We start from the raw sequence: 23,106 nt of genomic DNA, 5'->3' as shown, positions 1-23,106 counted from the left end.
AATTTCCTTCCTCATCCTTCCTTAATCCGATGGGGCCAATGACCTCAGTGTTTGGTCCTCTCCCTCAAATCAACCAGCCAACTCTTACATACTTTAAGCCATTGTAGTGAAATAATAGTCATTTTAATGCCCAAGCACATAGGTCACTTCGTGCCAGATTAGCGTTTGTCACATGCCACTCTCACAGTGTTGGCAGGTCTGATGGCCAGCAGTGTAGTACTAGGTAACTAAAAGACCTTTAATGCCCACAGATCGCAATGAGTGTATAGAGGAAGATAGACCGTGTGGCAGCCACCTGTGTGTGAATGCATGGGGCTCGTACCGGTGCCTCTGCCCTGCCGGCTACCGCACTTCGGCAGGCGGGACGTCATGCGTCCAGGAAAGTGCCTGGCGTGATCTCCATGTCGCAAACATGGTCATAGAGGATCGGCAGCCGACCCCTCTGCCGCCGCCTTCTGCTGAAAATGTAACAACTCTGCAACATTTCAGCATTGCAGCTGAAAGAGAAAAAAGTGTAACTGAGCTGACCACTGTCAGTCCCAAGCTGGGCACTCGGGAATGGCCACTGGAAGAATTGGTGAAGAATGGAAGTGCAAGCTCAGAAAACAGTGCAGATGTAAATATCTCCAGCAGTAATTTAAAAACATATGGGCCCTCTCCAGCTATTTTGAGGAACAACACTGACAAGTATTCGAATATACTATCAGAAATGCTCACCTACAGTTTTGCTCTGTACACCAATCCTGGCTCAAGAGCCACAACATTTGCCACTACTTCAGCAGTTACAGAAGGAGCTGTTGGTAGCAATTCATCCAGCAGCAGCAGCAGTCACACAAAGAAGCCCACACAAACAACGCCATTAGATGATGTTTCTCAAGCAGTCACTTATACTGTTGCTGTTGTGCCTAAACTTTATGAGCATAGATTTTCAAATGTTTCTTCAGTGAGTTTAGTCAAAAACATGAAGAATGCTAGAGAGTCTGTTCAAGAATATGTATCTGGAGAGTACACACAGTCTAACAAATCAAACACAAATGTGCACAATTCAGTACCTTTGATAAATAGTGCTTCTAATGAATTGTCGAAAAGCTCGGATGCTTCTACACTAATGGAACATTCAACTACAAAGAATCTTAGTGACCCAGAGATAAAATTTAATGTATCACACATGGGTAGAAATTGCAGTTCATCAGTTACATCTAATGTTTATGACAGTCAGCTCGGTTATGAGCCTAAATCGATAACAAGTGATGACAGAAATTTAAATGCCGAGAAAAATAATGCTGTGAACAAAACCACTATTCAGAGTGACAAGCCTGGGGAACACAATTTGATAGAGAAAGATTCAGCAGGCAGTGTACAACAACCTGCAGTTTCTTATGTGGCAGAGAACAGCATAAACACCTCAGATATCGGGACAGCCTCGAGTACATACGGACAAAGAATTCTACACACAGATCATAAATTGGTCGAGCACAGTGGAACAGATATGTTACATACCACGTTACCTTCAACTGACAGTGAGGCTCAAGATTTCACTGCACTGCCAACAGTCACACAAAAAATGGAACTTGTGAGAGAAGAACAAGATACACTGGAATTAAAAATTGAGACACAGCAGATTCAGAAGCCAGATGAAACAAAATTCAAATCCATAAAGATGAAGAAAGTCAGGTCCAGTGTGGAGAAAATGAATAAACAAACAAAAAGCCAAGAAGAGAGAAGTGGAGAGATGGGAAGAGGACGCATGGCAGCTTCAAGACCGCCTGAGAGTAGAATGGTAAGTCACATTATAATTACTCCTTCTGTGTTGTCTTTTGAACTTAAACATATGGAAAATGAAGCTTCCTGAAGTTTCATTATAGTGCCCACTCCACTGCAAAGTGAGATACTCATTCTCAAAAGATTTCCTAGGTATCGGATTATCGAGTGTTTCTTAAACTGTGTTCCATGAATTCTGGCATCCCATAGAGATCACTGAAGTGTTCCGTGAAGTTACATTCCTTTCTCGCAACGTTCAGAAAAATAACTTAAAAAACAATAAAAATCGGCACCTCTACAAAATTAAAGAAAGAGCATGGCAACTATATAATTTGGATAGTCAGTATGAATGTGACACTGACAGTAGATAAAGCTGTATTTGTGAGAGAGCAAACAGCAACCTTGCATATGGCAAACTCAATGGGGAATGACTCCACAAGGCATGATTGTAGTAGGCCACAGTTCTCTCTCACTGTGCACCCTTATCCACTGCCATCCTCAGAAAGGTGAACCACATTGTGATTTGCAACCAACTTGCTTGCCAAAAGCTGCATTAAAGCCATACTGTAGAAGCAAACCAGGGATTCCACAATAAAAGTGGCATTAAAAAGGGTTGCACTTATAGAAAAGATTAAGAAATGTTGGGCTAGTCCATTATCCATCATATCTTTGCCAGGACTGTAAGGTGGACTCCTGTAAAGCTGGGAAGAAGAGGAGAGAGGAACTACAAGAGTGTGGCTTGTGACACATCTCTAGATGCCTCAGCCAGTAGAACATTGCCTGCCAAAGCAAAGCCAGTATCAAGTCCTGGACCAACATACAGTTTTAACCTGTCAACAGATTTTTATTTTTTTCAAGGCTAGATAAATGGTACACAGCTTCTTTGCTCACACTGTGCTCCATGTTAATGAACTACCATATTTTTTTAATCATGAGTCAGAATTTGCCTTTTTCTGCAGATGAAATTCTTAAGTTGAGCACAAAAACATCAACAGGGAATATATTAATAATGTTTTTTTGTTAAAGTTACCTACCAGTTTTGTACTTATTTACTTGCTTCAAACTATGAAAAAAGAAATAAAGAAAAAAATTACACAGTTCATCTGAGTTTATACTGTCAAAAGTACCCCATCTGTTACTAACATAATGTACCACAAAAAGAATAATAAATAGAGTAGAAAGTTCAAAGTTCTTGGGTATGCACATACATGAAAACTTAAACTGGGGAAACCATATAGTAGCTTATATCTGCTACAACATTTAGTACAGCTATTTTTGCCATATGAATAATTTCCAACTTTGTGTGCTTAAAAATCAATAATTAACATATTTACCATATTTTCATTGAATGATGGACTTTGGGATAATGTTCTGGGATAAATCATCAATTAAGCAAAAAAGATTCATCACACAGATGAAAGTAATAGGAATTATGTGTACAGTTTACTTATGTACTTCATGCATACTCCTACTTAAGCAATTGAGAATATTAACCACGTTGCTCAGAGTGTAGTTATTATATGATGAAATTTGTTGTCAACTATCTAATTTTGCGACAGATAGTGGTGAACTACTTGGGTGTAAAAGTGACTGTATTTGTTTGAAGTGAAAGTTAAAACTTATGACTGTACTTCATAAAATAAAGATGATACATTTTTAATTTTCTTTATATTGGTTGGAATTCCCAATTTCTTACATTTGTCTATATGGGAACATGGTTGAATATCTTTGCACCCAAACACATGACTCCATTCTCAATGCTAGAGAATGGAGACAAAGCCTAAACAAAAAATGATTTGTTGATTTAAAGACATGCAAATTAATTAAGTAATGTTCTGTTACTAGTAGTAGAGTATGTAATTTGTCAAACAATAGAAAATCCAGTGTGGAATGTAACAATATCCTTTTCATAGTAAGTAATTTGTTCTATTTTTGCTGCCAGTTTCACAGGGAATACCTTATACACTTGGCACTCTAACACCTACATCATCTTTAACAAGATGTAACATATCTGAAATCTTCTGAGTGGGACAGAAAACCAATCTCAACTCATGCCTCTGGAATAAGTATTCTATTTTGCTAACAGTCATACACTATAAATGTAATGCTGTCACCTTTGCCAAAGAAAAAACCTATTGGGATTTTGCTGTAAAAGAGCAAGCTGATATTTCATTACAGCACAATAATTTCAATTGGTATAAGTACATCTGGGCAGAATTTGGACATTGAGCAACAACAAAGAACAACATTCAGTGTCCACAGAAAGGCAGACGTCGCACTTTTTAAGATGGCAACAGTCCCTTGCACTATGTGGTGTCATTCAGCCCAGGGGTAGGTTGAATCTACCATGCCCTATTTGACTTTCCTTCTCGTAGCTGTGTAAACTGAGTCAACTTTTGAAAGGTGCTGCACTTTTTTCTTTGTGCTTATGAGGAGGACATCTAGCCACTTCAAGCAGTCCACAATCTGTGCCTCCTAAAGACAATCATGGGGACAACTGCGGTAAGATTGTGAATTAGGACACAACTGACAAACCGAGAACATCTTGTGCTGTCAAGCACCAAAAAAGATTCTGAAGGAACATGGAGCAAGTTCCTCCAGAATCATATGTGGGTCTTCTTAATTCTGGACCACAAAGTTTAAAGGCTCTGACAACACCATCTGACAGTGGGAAGTGGGGAGGTCTGGCTTCATGCCATACAGAATTGTCAGAGCCATAGATCACATAGAGTTTTGTAATCCTAATCATTCATCTATTGCAATGCAAATATCTGTGTTATAAAGATTTTTCAGTTACTTGTGTCCATCATGGAATCACCATGTCCTCCTTGAAATATACACTGACTAGCATTGTGTAATTATTAGTTTAACTGAAGTGAAGCACTTCAACCAATTTTTTGAGATGGGGTATGTTATTGTTGTTTCTTTGCAAGTAAACAATGAAGTATTGATTGTTTACTGCACTAGCCTCAATTGTTGTTTCTGCCCAGCCTGGAAAGCACATCACTAAATGTGAGTAAATAATGTTTTTCTTCTCTTGTAGCGCTTATTGTTGTATAGAGAATTGTTTCCCTTTCAACCACATGAGTTTGTAGGATCTTTCTGTGATATCCGTAATCAGCTTTCTAGAGTAAACATGCCATTAAGCCTTAAATAAGCTGTGAAAGCTGTTGCTTTGGTGGAAGACGGCCGCAGCATGCATTATGTTGCAGAAGTGTTGAAGACTTATACCTTCCATGATTTCCAGGACCGCATGAAGTTACAGAGCAACTGGAAGCTTTGGAAAGAGACCAGCAACAGGCCCCAAAAGAGTAACATCTGAGAGCGATGACCTCATCTTAGAACTTCCAGGTTCTCTACAACCAACACACCACCACTATTGAAGCACAAAATTGACTCCACCAGGTTCGAGGGCCAATGTTAGTGAGAGAACCATTCGAAGAAGACTGGAAGAAGCTAACCTTCAGTCCAGAAGACATGCTACAGGTCCAAAACTCCCCAGAGAGCATTGCACAGCTCGACTACGTTTTGGAAGGGAACATCTGGACTGGACAGTACAACAATGGGATCAAGTGTTGTACACTGATGAGTCGCAATTTGGTATCTGATCATCTGACAGATGAGAGAGAGCCTGGAGAAGACCAGACCCTTGCACATTCTCATCCAGGATGCCTTTTGAGTGTGGTTCTGTCATGGTGTGAGCAGGAATGAATGCAGTTGCGAGGATGTATGTGGTATTTGTGGAGCATGGGAGTCTTACCGCACATCAGTATGTGGAGGAAATCCTTCTGGACCATGTTGTGCCATTCGCTCCATTATTGGTGATGATTTTAGACTAATGCATGACAATGCATGCTCACATGTTGCAAGAATTGTGCAAGGGTTCTTGGATGAAATATGGATTCATGCTACGGGTTGCCCTGCTCGATACCCTAATTTGAGTCCTACGGAGAGCATTTAGGTCTGACTGGAGAGAAGAGCTCGTCAGCATTATGCAGAGACCCTACAGGACCTACAGAATGCCCTCCTGGAAGAACGGCATACGATTCATTAACAGGACATTACCGCATTAATCAGGAGCATTCCTGAAAGGTTGAATGCAAGAGGTGGCAGGTGGCAATACACACATTTGAAGATGTGAGTAGATATCTCTGAGATTGTGTCTGAGATCTATGAAGTAAAGTGTAAAGTGTCTAACATCAAAACAGATGTGCATTACCTTTTGAGCTTACTCAAAATTTCCCCGAAGTGTGTGTCTCTGTCTTAAATTGTTAAATTTGTTTATAATCATCTTTCTTTTTTCATTTTTGGACACTTAGATGGGACTGTACCACAATATTCCATCATAAGATTGTGGATTAGTGTCATAAATTTAAAATAAATTTCAGGTTTTGTAAGAAACTGAATTGTTGCATTTTTTGTGCCGGTCAGTGTAATACAGATTGTAGTGGCATAGGCATAGATTGGAGACAATATCTTTGTTTTGTTTACTGTTTATTGGTTGCAAGCAGCTTTTGTGTTGCCACTTTAAACCAGGTGAAGTCTCAGGATTCACAAATGAATGATACCTGTGTAAATTAATGATAAAGCAAATATCATGGTAGCATAAAACAAAAGCTGTCTTTAATTCATTAGCACAATAAATAAAAAATTTCAGCATTTTACAACAGTAAGTATAATATTTTCCTTCATAGGCTTTAGTGAGAAATTTGTGAAGCTCGTGTTCTAAATGAAATGTTCTCATGCTTCCAGTTCCTCCTGGAGCCACTGCCGACTCCGACCCCAACCACAGCTGGTACACTGCCGCCATTGCCTACTCTCGGAGCACCACCACAGTCTGGAGCTGACTGCTTCTTCAAGTATCGCAGGATCCCATCAGGCCAGAGCTTCTACAAGGATGCCACAAACTGCACTAGTTGCATATGTCGGGTAAGTTTTTGATACGCCCAGAGAATCCAATGTGTGGTATCTGCAACAATTAATGGATTAATAAAGGAAAAAATGCTTAACAATTGGAGCACGAGAATAACCTGCCCATTACATAAGAAAGGCGATAAGGCAGAGTGCAGCAATTATCGTGGAATTACTCTCTTAGATGCAACGTATGAGGTGTTTAGTAAGATTTTAGCATCTCGACTAGAATACAAGATGTGACTGGTACTAGGGTTTATCGTGCTGGATGAAGGAGTAATAGATTCACAGTGGACTAAACATTTTAATCAAGATGCGTGATAGAGGCACTTTATGAATTTGATGAGCAACTGCATCTGTTATGTTGATAACATGTAAGCTTTCACAGCCGGCATCTTCATTAATTAAAACTTCCGGGCTAAATTGCTATGGTCCATATATAAAACTTCTTCTCCTTCATGACGTTTCGTTGCCTACTGCGGGCAACATCTTCTGAGGTGAGTCGGTGACTGGTTGCTAGGCACTGGTGGTCCCGCTTATATAGAGCGCTTAGATGGCGCCACCACTCGTCACGTGCTTTCAGATTTAAAACTATCTCTGGCTAGTGCCATCTCTCTCGATTACAGGTAATCGACTGTCACTTCGTTGGTACAAAGTTGACCGCCATATCTTGTCTAGTTTTAATCCTTCTTCTTTTCTATTAAAATTATTTCCGTGCTTGTAGATCTCTATAGCTTCTCTATACATGCGAGTATAATAATGTGAGGTCCTCGCTATCACGCTTGTCTCACTAAATTTTATTTTGTGATCACCGTCTTTGAAAACATGTTGCGCTACAGCTGATCTGTAGATTGGGACAGGTTGACAAATCAGCTGTAGCGGAACACGTTTTCAAAGACAGTGATCATGAAATTAAATTTAGTGAGACAAACATGATAGCTAGGACCTCACATTATTATACTCGCATGTATAGAGAAGCTATAGAGATCTACAAGCATGGAAATGATTTTAATAGAAAAGAAGAAGGATTAAAACTAGACAAGATATGGCGGTCAACTTTGTACCAACGAAGTGACAGTCGATTACTTGTAATCGAGAGAGATGGCACTAGCCAGAGATAGTTTTAAATCTGAAAGCACATGATGAGTGGTGGCGCCATCTAAGTGCTCTATATAAGCGGGACCACCAGCGCCTAGCAGCCAGTCGCCGACTCACCTCAGAAGATGTTGCCCACAGTAGGCAACGAAACGTCAGGATGGAGAAATAGTTTTATATATGGACCATGGCAATTTAGCCCAGAAATTTTAATTAATGCATTTGTTATGCATTGATTTTCTACAAGCATACAACAGCCCAGATAGGAATAAAATTCTCCAAATTATGAAGGATTTTAAAATCCTGCTAAAATTATTGATGGCAGAAATGACAATGAAAGCAGCAGTTTGCAGGGTCAGAATAGAGAAAGAATTGTCAGGACTGTTCTATGTGGTTAAAGGGCTGCAGCCAAGAGATGTGATCCCTGCACTACTCTTTAACTTAGCACTAGAGAAGGTAATTCGACAAATCACAAAAAAACAGGAGAAACAATACTCGACTGCCATGTCCAAGTGGTGGCATACACTGATCAAGTAGCAGTAATTGCAAGTAATATCAGAACATTGAAGGATAATTATGCTGCATTGGAAAGATCAGTGCAGAAGTTAAGACTGGGAGTGAATATAAGTAAAACAAAATACATGATAGGAGATTCTGGTGGGGGTGGATGAGAGACGTCAATAAAGGTAAATGGGAAAGAGTACCAAAGAGTGGAATCATTTAAAAACCTTCACTTGAAAATACAAAATAAAATAGGACAGCAGCAGAAATCTAAAAAAGGATCGAAAGTGGAAACTGATGTTATTATCCCTTACAGAATATATTCAGGTCCAGAAATGTTAGTAGGAATTCAGAAATCCAAATATATTTGATTATATTAAGACCTACAGTAATGTATGGCTCAAAAGGGTGGGTGATGACCACAGAGGAGGAAGGCTGGCTGTTGAGCTGGGAAAGGAAGATTGTGAGAAAAATATTTGGGATGGTGAGAGGCAGGAAGCTGGAAAATAAGGATAAACACAGAACTACAGGCAATTTCTGGACAGATGAATATTGTAGTGAAAATCAAACAAGGAAGAACAAGATGGGTTGGACACATACAGAGAGTGTTAGATACTCAAAGTATTAGGAAAGTGTTTATAGGAAAGCCCAAAGAGAAAAGGAGAAGAGGCAGATCCAGGAATGTAAATAAGTAACAGTGAATCCAGTCTCCTTTACACAGCTCTGAACAGATTGACATCCTGTGTGTGTCTGAGCACCACATAACCACAGGGTTAGATAAGTTACTTATAAAAGATAACACTCTAGCATCTTACTTGTTCAGAACTAATATGGGAAAAGGAGGAGTTATTCCATTATCACCCCCTTACACACTCCACCCGACACAACTTCTCATCCCAGTTGAACTGCAGCATCATCACAGTGTAGTCCACTGGGACAGCTTAGCCGTACAGGTGTGTGTGAACTCTGTAACTCTGAAAAAGATTTGTGCAAAATATAATAGCATTGTCAGTCTCGATAATGTGCCTGTCGACAACTCGGCGTGTCTACTGTTCGGGACTCGGTTAGTTATTAGTTGCGAGGTATATTTGTTAAACAGTATATGAATAAATGATGAATTTCTCAATATGCTTTTCTTAACATACAGAGTGATTATGTGACGATGTCACAAACTTTCAGGCATGATGGTGAAGGGTAAAGGTATCCATTTGGGGGAAGGGACCCTAGTCCTTTAATTACAGAGTCAAAAGTTATAAGCTAAAGTGTAATACATATACCTGTGCTGTTGTTCCTATGATTGTAGGGTAGGCAACTTTCAGAGGTAGTAGTAATAAGAAAAAAAATTCTAGTAAACATGGGCTCTAAAAGCCATATGTTATGAGCTATGAGCCCCTGTTCATCTTAGCTACAAACTCTTCTACTGAACCAGTGCCCATAGTTCTTAAGGTGTGCATTTTAGAGCCCATATTTACTGAACTTTTTTTCTTATTTTGGTTCATACTAACCGCCTCTGAAAGTTACCTACCCTAAAATCTTTGCAACAACACCACCAATATGTGTATTCTATTGTGAGAGGTACCACAATGATTTTCACTTCTAACTTTTGCCCAGTCATTCCTGCACCTGGGTCTCTTACCTCAAATTGATATATTTACCCTTCTCCATTGTCTCTGTAAGCTTGTAACATCACCATAGAATCACCCTGTATAACTAATTCTAGAGTACAAATGGAATAAAATGGTAGATTATTAAGTTTTTTCACAAAATCCAATTGTGGAATACATTTCTGTACATGATTCTGAAAACAATTTGTTCAGTTATTTTTATTCATATTTCTATTACTTAATAGTGGTTTCGTTATTGGGTTTTATCGTATAAATTTAGCAAGCCTCTGAAAATCTGAAAATTCTCAATATATTACAAACTACTGCTTGTGTATGCTTGCTTAATGGGGATTGCTAAGGGATAGGGATAATAGAAATGATTTGTGTTTGCTTTTTGTGTTAATGCTGTGCGTGGACTGAACAGACGTCAGCTGCTCGTGAGTCACATTTTCCGTGCACAGGACAGTGAGGTGAGATGTGAGAAGAGGCAGTGCCCTGCAGAGCCGTTGCACTGCGAGGAACCGGTGGCCGGCCGCTGCTGCCGACACTGCCCGCAGGACTGCGTCCTGGAGTCGGGCGACGTGCTGCTGCCGGGGGAGACGTGGACGTCGGCTCTGGATCCTTGCAGGGTCTGCCGCTGTGCTCCAGTAAGTGTGTACAACACGAGTACTTGTGATGCGTATGGTATGGATTCTTACTGATATGATGAAATGTGACTGCGCTATATTTGAAAAGTTCAAAAACACTTTTCTAGTATATAATCTACCATACGTGAAATATTTACATCTTCAATAGCTCTGTAAAATGAATAATATGCACTGTTGACCAAAGGTTTCATCATCATCAGTGAGGAATTAATACTGTGCATAGCTAATCCGTATATTTTGTCGTCAAAGAAACAATACAGTATAACTTACTCTGTGCATGTTTGTAAAAAATGATGTGAAAATTGGCAGTTGACCTTAATTAACGAAAAGTGTGAGGTCATCCACATCAGTGCTAAAAGGAATTCATTAGACTTCAGTTACACAATAAATCAGTCAAATCTAAAGGCCGTAAATTCAACTAAATACCTAGGAATTACAATTACAAACTTAAATTGGAAGGAACACACAGAAAATGTCGTGGGGAGGGCTAACCAAAGACTGCTTTTTTTTTTTGGCAGGTCACTTAGAAAATGTAACAAATCTACTAAGGAGACTGCCTACACTATGTTTGTCCATCCTATTTTAGAATACTGTTGTGTAGTGTGGGATCCTTACCAGATAGGACTGACAGAGTATATCAAAGAAGTTCAAAGGAGGGCAGCATGTTTTGTATTATCGCGAAATATGGGAGAGAGTGTCACTGAAATGATACAGGATTTGGGTTGGACATCATTAAAAGAAGGACTTTTTCATTGTGACGGAATCTTCTCACAAAATTCCAATCACCAACTTTCTCCTCCGAATGTGAAAATATTTTGTTGACACTGATGTACACAGGGATGATCACCACGAAAAAATAAGGGAAATTAGAGCTGATATGTAAAGATATAGGTGTTCGTTCTTTCTGCATGCTATACGAGATTGGAATAATAGAGAATTGTGAAGGTGGTTTGATGAACCCTCTGCCAGGCACTTAAATGTGATTTGCAGAGTATCCATCTAGATGTAGACATAGATGTGGTTATTTGCCACAGAAATGCAAAGGCATGTGGATCCACAGTTTACTGCTATTGCTTAATGCATATCTCTCTGTATTGGGAAGCAGTTATCGAGTCAAAGCTTCATTTGATGCAAAAGGACAGCGTTTCACAACATTATCTTTCCACTGAGAAAGAAATTATTGCTCACTTGAAAGCAGCGTACAAATGCAGTGGAGCCGGCCGAAGTGGCCGTGCGGTTAAAGGCGCTGCAGTCTGGAACCGCAAGACCGCTGCGGTCACAGGTTCGAATTCTGCCTCGGGCATGGATGTTTGTGATGTCCTTAGGTTAGCTAGGTTTAACTAGTTCTAAGTTCTAGGGGACTAATAACCTCAGCAGTTGAGTCCCATAGTGCTCAGAGCCATTTGAACCATTTGAACAAATGCAGTGGTTTGGTTTTGATTGTGACTGACAGCTGATGGCCAGTGCTTGAATCATTGGCTATCTGCAGATCTTCCTGCAGTTCACTCCAGACTTCTAGCATTACAACCTTCATACAGACAACAGCACTGTCCACAGAAATGCCTCATGGAGTTTCTGATGCTCCAGATACATTGTCTTGCAGTTATACAGAATGTACATCTTGTTTGCCTTGTTTGATGTGTGTAGTGTTCTTTCAGCTTCGTTTTTATTAAGACACAAAGGAATTACAGACATTGGCTGCAACTAGGCATTGATTTAAATCAGTGGCAAAAGTTCAAAATTTGTCAGAGCAAGATTCGAACCCAGGTCTCCTGTTTACTAGGCAGATGCTCTGAACACCAAGCCATTTGGTCAAAATGATCATTGCATCTGCACAGACTACCCTAGCATGGCTCCTTTCACCCATATTCATTCTGTACTTATCCACATACTACTCATGTATCGATTATGCCAATGACTGCACAGTCTGGAAAATCAGAAAGTCCATTTTGTGTTTTTGTTCTCTCTCTCTCTCTCTCTCTCTCTCTCTCTCTTTGTATAGATATATATATCTCTGAGTTGGGGGGGGGGGGGGGGGGGGTGTCCTCATCATTTAATCTTCATTGACACTCAAGTCACCAAAGTGGGGTCAGTGGCCAAACTCTCCAGAAGGGGATAGTGAGCTAAAAATGACACCACATTTTTATGACAACCCGAATTGCAAGAAGATTGTCTTTATATCAGAGCACTTCTTTATTTTACTATGGGCAAAGTATAAACCCCATAAATCTTTCTTTGACAACTGCAGACTAGAACTTGGCAACTTCAAGTGCACTAATCACAGCTTTTTACCGTTACCTCCGTGGTGCCAGTTAATAGGACTGGATGTAGACTACATAGGCTCAGTCGTTGGTATAACAGGTTGCAGACTTCGGTTCATTGGCAGGGTAGTGGGACGATACATTAAGTCTGCTTACAAATCACTTGTGCATCCCATATTAGAATATTGCTAAAGTGTGTGGGACCTATACCAGATAGAACTAACAGGAGACACTGAACATACACAAAGAAGGGAAGTATGGGTGGTCACAGGTTTGTTTAACTCACAGGATAGTGGCACAGTAATGTTGAAAAAGCTAAATTAGCAGATCCTTAAAAGATAGATGCAAATTATTCTTTAAAAGCCAAATTACAAAACTTCAAGACACTGTATGAAGTGAAGAATTTACAGACTTCTTCAGCCTCTTACGTATCACTCCCATTGGGACCAGGAAGACAAAATTACACCAGTTACAGCAGACACAGAGGCATTTAAGCAGGGGTTCTTTCCATGCTCTGTACACAGCTGGGATGGAAAGAATCCTTAACATGTGGTACCATGCTAAGTTTCGTTTGCTATGCTGTTCAGTATGGCTTACAAAGCATTTATGTAGAGTAGATAGTTGACACTTCAAGAAATGGGCTGAACAGACTGCTAAAACTGCTTGTACGCATTTCTGAGGAACTTTCTAATTTGATGTCTTCACAACTGGTCCTATACCTCCACAGTTCTGCATGCTCCAGCTCATAACTTGTAAGTTATTCCTGGAGGCAATCACTGAAGACCCTATCAGGAAAATAATATGAATAACTGAGCGTATTCTCCTTCTTACATCCATCTGTATATCTTCTTCTTCTTCTTCTTCTTCCTCTTCTTTCTATTCCCTGTCCTTATCCCATGTCTTTACTGGGCAACATTTCATACTGAATTTGGCAATGTTAGTCGTAGAGGATGGCTGGATGCCATCCGTCACCACCCCTTCCTTTCTGAGACAGAATTATTGCACCCCATCTGTCTGCGTGTAGTGTTATCTCATTTTAAGTGTGTGAGCATTTTCTAAATGTTTATGAATCAGTAATTGAGTCAGGATGTGGATACCGGCCCAGTATTCATCTACTCAGATGTGAGAAACCACCTAAAAATTCATCCACACTGGCCAGCACCTCGGCGCTCATCATTAACCCACCGACTGAATCTGATCTGGGACTGGCGTGCCTCCTCAAATCCCAGAAGTAGTGTGCTAACACTTGTAGCTTTATAGGTGGCTTAAATCCATACACTCATTTACATTCTGTATTCTCTGTGTCTTTGATTTTGTTCTCTGTCTTTTTGGTGTTATGTTAATTATTTTCAAAATGGCACAGTTTTAACCTGTCTCAAACTTTTATTTTATTTTCCTTTATCTGATTTTCCCATGTGCCTTAGACTACCCTTTACACTACCATTCTTCTACTTTCATTATGGATCATTTCTCTCCAGTTTCAGCATTTTTGTCTGACCTACCGAATGTTCGTTGTTACCTCACTTTTTAATTTATTCTCTTTTAGACCTTGTCATTCTTCTGAACCAGGGTTTTCTATTCTATGAACATTAGTATATCTTTTTTGTGTATTTTCCTGCTTTTTTATTTTATTTTACTATTCAAAATTCTCCTACTTGACTCCTCCTCTTCCCCCAGAAAGAGTTTAGTATCTCCCAAAACCAAAGATTACAGATTGTCTCATTTTATAGCATTCCATCTGTAGTCTGACACACAATTTTTTCTCTCAACATCAAGTTCCTTCTCTCTTTGCCCTACTGGACCTTCCCCTTTTCTTAATTCCCTTCTCAAGAAGGGATGCTGGATTCCAAAACTGCAATGGATGGGATGGATGTGTTTAATATTGGGCACTAAACAGCAAGGGCTTGTGGCGACGATAGGTAGTATCGACCACGATTAAAACCATCTTTGGACTCTGATTGCTCTGCCGAGCCTCCATGTTAGTTTTTAGTTCTGTTCTGTATCGCAAGCTGTGTACACATATATGACTTACTGCAAAATGTATCTCTATATGAAATTTAATGGGGATAGTTATTGCATTCAACCGATAATCGTATCCTGTTCCCGTACTGGTCAGCCTGAAGTTTCTACGTCTTCCGCGACTTCCACGCTAGGTGTTGTAAATCAGCAGGTTACGCACACGATGCCATGGTTACCTCACCCAACACTTTGTTCGAAGATTTGGAAGCACAACAGTGATCGCCGGACATCTCCATTCCTTCATCAATGACCGGTTCTACATTAATTCACAGTGATTCATGATCTCCAGCCATGTTGACTTTAAACTTTGTCGCTCTACAGTGGTCAAGTGCTATGCCTCCAACACAATTGACTTGGGTTTCATGTCACTGGACTGTGCTTGCCACCATGTGAAGTGTGAAGTGAATAATATTCAGAACTGTGTACCTAGTGATCAGTCGTATAATGCTCAAAGTGATCTAAATTCGCACACATACTTTGACTCTCAATGGACCACAACAATAGTTACTGTCATGCCATGTGCAGCACTGCCATTATTGCAAAATACACCTAGCCACTATCAACCGCGACCTGTTCCGGTTTTACCTCATTGGCAAACTAATCAAGAACATTTTAATGCACACAATTCTACATTCTCACTTAAGAAGAACTTAAAACTTTGGTCATACGAGTTACCGACACCCCCTCCCCCTGCCCCTCCTCCCCTCCCCGCGCACTTGCAGGGGCCCCGGTTTCGGTCTCTCAGCCACTCGCCTCTCCCACAGCACCGCCTGTGTCTACCGCGCCAGCCTTCCACGTCATGTCCGGGGTGGGTCAGTTCAATTCAGTACCTGTAATCTCCGGTCCAGTTTATGGGATCCCCGCACATATTGCCCAACCACTTGTTCCCACGGTACCGACCGTGCCATCCACATCATGTTTTCGTGACACGTCAAGGATAATGCAACCCGCCGTTGCTACGGACGTGCTTGTCAGTAACACACCCACGCCTGCTCTGCCGGTCTGCTGTATGGCCTCTCCTACCATGAACCAGCCAGTTTTTCAAGGTACACCAAAGTCACCTTCGTCCCCTCCCCCTGGTCGTCTGCCAAAGCTGCCTTCTTTATACGAGGACAACCTTGTATCATGGTTTGTACTTGTTGAGCATCTTTTTGAGTTGCGTCATGTGTCCAACGACAACTCTAAATTCCTGTGTCTTGCCACGCACCTCCATGATCACTCAGACTTAATTTGTGATCTACTCCTCTCCCCACCACATCGATCGAAGTATGAGTTCACCAAGAAAATGATCATGGATCGACTTGCCTGCTCACCACAAGAATTAATCATAAAGATCTTGCACGAGGAACACCTGGAGGACCGAACTCCATCACAACTCTGGTGCCACCTTCGGTTGCTCGTGAGCGAGCACACAATGCCGGACGTCACTCTGTAAGCAGTATGGTCCGCCAAATTTCCTACCAACCTACAGATTCACCTGCTACCACACTCCTTCAAGTCAATCATCTCTGGATCACAGACAAGCCGTATGCATTGCTACAACAATACCAACCAGCTCACCACTCACCGCTGGTCGGCACAACTGCTCCTGTCTACCAGCCGTCTGCTGGCAGAGGCAGAGCTCACTCCCCAGCCACACATTGTACACTGCCTGGTAGTATCTGCTCACTCACTCTACTGTCCGGACATTCCAGGATCCCCCATGCACCATATGTGCCGGTATACATGCCAGAACAAATCGGCGAGGACAAGCCTCCTCCGCTACCACAGTCACCACCACCACCACCACATCCAGCTCATCCATACTGCTGGTACCACAAGGTTTTTGGCAATAATGCTAAGAAGTGCCGGTTACCTTGCCAGCACCCAATCTGACCACAGGACCTAAAAGACGCCGAGTCCTGCAGGGAACCTCACAAGCGTCCCCATACATTGCACTCCGTCCACTTATCCGCCTGGGCGAGCGGTCATTTATATGTGACACATTTGATCATAGCTCATTTTCCTAGTTGACACTGGTGCTGACGTGTCTATCATACCTACATCAATGGCTCCCCCTGTCTTTTCACCAACAAGGTCACTTCTGCAAGCTGCCAACACATCAAAGTTACAAACCTCAGTCTCTGTCAAAGTTACAGTGCATCTGTCCCCTTCTTTGTGTTTTCCAAGGACTTTCTACATTGCTGACATTGATGAACTAATTCTCAATATGGATTTTTTGTCCCATTACAAACTCTCTCTGAAAGTGGTTCAGGGCTCGGTGCTACACAACCACACCAATACTCAGATACTGTGCTCCTGCACTTATGTTCCACGTTCTGTTTCTCTCGCGACATGTGAGTTAGTATGTGAGTGCTTCACTCTCGTGGGTGACGTTGTGACCTGCATCACTAACCTATTGTCAGAATACGACTCGGTGGCACAACTCCAGCAGGAAAATGACGAGTTGAAACAATGAATAGCACACACTTACAACGAGCTCGTCGCAGCTCGTACCTCATTTGCTGAAACTGCAGTCCACTGTGCTGCCACCTAACCTTGTTTTTCCAGCAGAGACCAGCTCAGACACTCAGCAGGTTAGACCAAAAACATTAATTGCGTGTGACGATTCACGTCTGGTAGACACTGCATCCCCGATGTGTTCACCACGTTCAGTACCATGTGTTTCAAACAGTGCTTCCAATGACAATAATGCATGCAATATGACAACGCGCACCACACAGGCAGCCACCCCGCATGTTGATAAACATTCCCCCTCTCTCACGCGCCAACCACGTGACTCGGTGGCCATCACTGTTTCCCGCATGACGCCAACACCTCTCTCGCCCACGCCGGTTACCCAAAGCAAGGCTGACAACAGACAGTCACTGCGCATCTTGACTCGCTCCATGCTGCATGCACAACTGACCTCTCCAAACAAGCACATGCTGTGCTCATGTAATAGGCTTGTGACTTTCATCCTGCCTTTTCCCACTCGCGCTAACGGTTACTCCTCGTTGCACCCCATTCATCCAAAAACTTCATGTCAGGACGTTACTCAGTCTCGTGTGCAGTTCTCAGTTTCTTCCGTCACTGATGGAATGACACACAAGATAATTACCACTACCACCCCCTATTAGGCACAGGGTTAGATGCCTCAACCCCATTAAGTTGCGCGTGGGCTGGCAGCAAATTAACGAACTTTTGGAGGCAGGTATTCTACAGTCGTTGGACAGCAACTGGTCTTCACCAATTCACCTCATCCCCAAACATGACAGTTCTTTTTGAACGTGCGGTGATTACAGATGCTTAAATGCTCGTACCATCATGGACAATTACCCCATGCTGAAAATAAACGATTTCACTCATATGTTATCAGGTGCCACAATCTTCAGTGTGATTGACTGCAAACATGCCTATCACCAGATTCCCATAGTGCCGGAAGACATTCTGAAGGCAGCTATTATCACACTGCTCAGTTTGTTCCAATACAACTTCATGCTGTTCGGCCTGAAAAACGTGGCACAAACATGGCAACATTTCATCGACTCAATCTTACGACAGTTCAAGTTTTGCTCTGCATATCTGGATGACATACTTGTTTTCAGCAACTCGGCTGAGGAACACGAAAATCATTTATACAAGATCCTCCAGACCTTGAACTCAAATGGCGTCGAGGTCAAAAAGGGCACATTCCAGTTGCGCCAGTCCTCTGTCACATTTTTGGGTTACATCATCTCCACAAATGGAATATAACCTCCCAAATCCTGTATGCAGGCCATCACATCACTGCCACCTCTGGCTACTTATAAAGAACTCCGACATTTTTTGGATACAATAAATTACTGCTGTTGGCATGTGCCTTCTGCTGCCACCGTGCAGGCCCCACTGACAGACTCGCTGTCAGGCAAACAGTCATCAGGCCTTAAACATTTCACAGGACTGAACGTATGCTAGAGGCCTCCAAGGCTCTAAAAACTTCCTTAGCTCACGCCGTGACACTCGCCCATCCCGACCTGTCGGCCAAGTTGTTCATCACTACAGACGCCAACGACATCGCGATGGGGGCAGTACGTTAGCAACGCAAGGGTGACACAGTTTCTCATTCACTACAGACGCAAACGACATCGCGATGGGGGCAGTACGTTAGCAACGCAAGGGTGACACAGTTTCTCCATTTCTTCTCTAAAAAACTGTCTATAGCGCAGAAGAAATATTCCGCTTTTGATAGAGAAATTTTGGCTGTCTATAAAGCCGTCAAACACTTTCGTCCCGACGTCGAGGGCTGCTCTTTCTTCATCCTCACTAATCACAAACCACTAGCAGATGCTTTCTGCAACCCTCCCAAGGACCCACCTCCTCAGCTTTTCTGCCACTTTGATTTAGTCTCTCAATTCACAACAGAACGTTTGCTACACCAAAGGCACAGAAAACATCCCCGCAGATTATTTTCTTGCAGATCAATACTGTCTCATACATCATCAGCTTATCCATCGTGGCCGCTATCCAGGCCTCCGACAAGGAATCTCAAGCTCTCCTCGTGGATCCTCAAACATGTCTTGTGTTTACCAATGCCAAGTTCCCCAGCATTTTGGATGAGGTGTGGTGCGATTCTTCTACCGACAACCTGCGGCCGTTGCCCCCACCCACAATGCATCCGTGCCACTACGTGGCTCATATCTGAGCATTTCATTTGGAAAAATATTAAATGGGACTGTCAGACCTGGGCACGCAGCTGCATCCCCTGTCAATGCAACAAAATCGGCCACCACACCACCCCTCCACTAGGCAAGTTTGACATTCCACAAGTATGATATTGTCATGTACGTATCGACCTTATTGGTCCACTACCACCGTTGGAGGGCCACAGATATATTCTCTCCACAACTGACTGCTTGTCTCACCGGGTGGAAGCTGTTCCTTTACACTGAAACTGTGGCCTAGGGTTTCGTCTCCTCACGGATTGCCAGGTTCAGTTGCCCGACCACCATAACCGTGGACCAAGGTTGGCAGTTTGAGTGTTCCCTGTTCACCATTTTATCTAATATCTGCAGCATTAAAAAAATTTGTACAACAGGCTATCACCCACAAAGCAACGGGTTAGTTGACTGGTAGCACCGCAACCTCAAAACTGCCCTCAGATGCCACGACTGCCTCTGGTCTAAGGTGCTTCCGTGGGTGTTACTTGGTCTGTGTTCGACCTTTAAACCAGACTTGCAGGGAACCATCTCTGAATTCGTTTTTGAGGAGAACCCAGTGCTTCCAGGGGAACTTAGCCTGCCTTAAGCACCCGGGGATTTTGCCCCCTCCCCCCAAATTTCATTAGTCACATGCGCACTCACTTCAAACGTGCATGGCTACACCCACCTATCAGCCATTCTCCGTCAGACACTTATGTGCCATTTTGTTCCCATGTTACGCTCAGGGATGATTCCGATAGACAACCCCTGCAATCACACTACCTCGACCCCTTTAAAGTACTCCGGCGGGGTGAGACAACGTTCGACATTATGGTTAAAGATCGTCCTCAAACTGATTCATTGCACAGGCTCAAACCTGTTTTTGTGGACTCCGACGCCCCTCTGCCATCTCAGTCGGACCCTCCTGACGACTTTTCCACCGTGGAGCCTGAGAATGCTTTGTCTCGTCCCATGGTGCTGTTTTCTCCAACCCATGATCCGTCATCACCATTCACAGGTTTTCCAGGCTCGTCGCCATCCACCCCGTGTGTGTGTTTTGCCACCACTTCACCGTCTGTGGAGACTCACTCTTCCACATTGAACCTGTGCTGCAACATGCCACCGCACTGCCTGGATGATGTATCAATCGTCCCCTTCGATGACTGTGTGCTCGTGCTCCTAACAGACACTGCAGCCTCGCCATCCGATGCGCAGTTAAATGTCAGTGTGTTGCGTAGCCTGTCCCTCCCCCGCGAGTGCGACCCATCATAAATCCGCGTGTTCATCTCATCGGACGGCTCGATCTGCATACGGGGTGGAGATGCCTGCACCACAACACAGCCCATTCCGCACACCTGCTCTCAGGCTGGTCGACGCATCGTCTGCCCCGCTGGTTAATCGACTACGAGGTAGACCTGCCACCAGTCACTCAGCCTCCGCACTCCGCCTCGACCGAGATGGAAATCCCAGTCATGTGCCTGTTGACTCGCATGATTACAACCGACGCCTATGCCCACATGACCTCCGCTCGAGCCTCACCAGTGGCACTCCGTACTGCGGGGGTGGCTGTGTGTCGTCGATAGGTCGTATCGACCACGATTAACACCATCTTTGATTGCTCTGCTGAGCCTCCATGTTAGTTTTTAGTTTTGTTCTGTATCACAAGCTGTGTACACATATATGACTTACTGTGAAATATATCTCTATGTGGAATTTAATGGGGTAGTTACTGCATTCAACCAGTAATCGTATCCTGTTCCCATAGGTTAATCACCCATTCTCAGTATTGTGGTAGAAGTAGCCACTATTATTCAAATTGAAAGTAAAGGCTGTATTTACAAACTCAGTGATTAAAATGCCAAACATGCATACAATGGGATCTCTAATTCTGCTGTTGTCATATATTTACAGTATTTATAAAACAGTTTGGTGAGTAAATGTGGTCAAATGGTCATACAGTTAAGTGGATGAAACAATCATCTTGGAATACATTTTTCTGTGCTACGCATTGCTCTGCCTTAGGTGAGTGGTTGTTTTTCCCTTATTTTATGCAATTTTCTATCCAAGAATTTCCACTATTTTTATACTTTGCTTATTCCTATCTTCCTTCTCATACCCTTTTACCTATGGTACTGTCTGTCTTCATTTATCTACAACCTATTTGTCTGTTATTTACTGCCTAATATGTCTATACTTTCTTCTCCGCTACAGTATCTGCCTTTAAAACACACACTTACCACCCTCTGTTGCAAAATATAAACAACTGCTGTTGTAATAGCCCACCACACTAATAGGTGCTATACTACATCTCCACGCTCTCACAGCAACAGCCCCTTTTCAAACATTTAATTCCAGTGCTGTTGTTAACACACTACCTACTATCAACTCTTGCTTTTAGACTTGAATGTTAGTGCACCAGGCATATTTATTTACAATGTCATTTTGCGAGTGTGTGTTTATTTACAGTTGCGCATGTCAATTTATGATCAAACATATATATTTATGAGTGCATCTATTACATCCTGATTCTTTAAAACTTTTTATTACCCTTCTTCTCTCTCCCTACATAGCTCTTTATACAATACCTACCATTTCTTTTGTTATAATACTCTGACCATAGTTTTCACCTTCTCATTTTCAAAATTTTCTGACTATTTCTTCAGTGTTCTTTTAATCTCCTGACCATTTAATCATCAGTCCTTGTACTTTCTACCTCTACCAACAAATCTTGTCTCAGACATGGTGGACATGGTATCCTATGTAATGGGCTTACCATTAAAACTGGGATCTTGAGCTGTCATCCATCATACCTCAAGGACCTTCACCTTTTCCAATTCCATCAGTCTCTCACCCTCACCAATCTTTCTTCCTAATCAAACAACTCAAGCTCAATTCATACTTCAGAGCCTCTACTCCTTCTGAAAAATCCTTTTACTCTATGGCCACAACTTTCTTAATACTATCACTGTAATAGAATTTAATATAACAAGTCTTGCCATTACTCCAGGAGTGTGTGTTTGGGTGTCTGTGTGTGAGAATGTGTGTACTTTTACTACACTACTGGCCATTAAAATTGCTACACCAAGAAGAAATGCAGATGATAAACGGGTATTCGTTGGACAAATATATTATACTAGAACTGACATATGATACCATTTTCACGCAATTTGGGTGCATAGATCCTGTGAAATCAGTACCCAGAACGGCCACCTCTGGCTGTAATAACGGCCTTGATATGCCTGGGCATTGAGTCAAACAGAGCTTGGATGGCGTGTACAGGTAGAGCTACCCATGCAGCTTCAACACGATACCACAGTTCATCAAGAATAGTGACTGGCGTATTGTGACAAGCCAGTTGCTCGCCACCATTGACCAGACGTTTTCAATTGGTCAGAGATCTGGAGAATGTGCTGGCCAGGGCAGCAGTCGAACATTTTCTGTATCCAGAAAGGCCCGTACAGAACCTGCAATGCGTGGTCATGCATTATCCTGCTGAAATGTAGGGTTTTGAGGGATCGAATGAAGGGTAGAGCTACGGGTCGTAACACATCTGAAATGTAACGTCCACTGTTCAAAGTACCGTCAATGCGAACAAGAGATGACCGAGACGTGTGACCGACGGCACCTCATACCATCATGCCTGGTGATA

General features: G+C 42.3%; 1 protein-coding gene across 3 annotated transcripts in view; it reads left to right on the top strand.

Annotated features, from left to right (window-relative positions):
• Positions 1-23,106, top strand: part of LOC124551220 — a 146,667-nt gene that overhangs the window by 80,494 nt on the left and 43,067 nt on the right. For all 3 annotated transcript variants that reach the window (XM_047126210.1, XM_047126209.1, XM_047126211.1), the window contains exons 6-8: positions 252-1,780; positions 6,514-6,690; positions 10,334-10,519. In XM_047126210.1, the coding sequence (XP_046982166.1) occupies positions 252-1,780; positions 6,514-6,690; positions 10,334-10,519 (1,892 nt within the window). The remainder of the gene's footprint in view (positions 1-251; positions 1,781-6,513; positions 6,691-10,333; positions 10,520-23,106) is intronic.

This window comes from Schistocerca americana, chromosome 9 (assembly GCF_021461395.2).
Source record: "Schistocerca americana isolate TAMUIC-IGC-003095 chromosome 9, iqSchAmer2.1, whole genome shotgun sequence".
In the NCBI taxonomy this organism is placed as follows: domain Eukaryota; kingdom Metazoa; phylum Arthropoda; class Insecta; order Orthoptera; family Acrididae; genus Schistocerca; species Schistocerca americana.
Note: the sequence above shows the minus strand (reverse complement) of the source record. Positions and strands in the feature narration are given on the sequence as shown.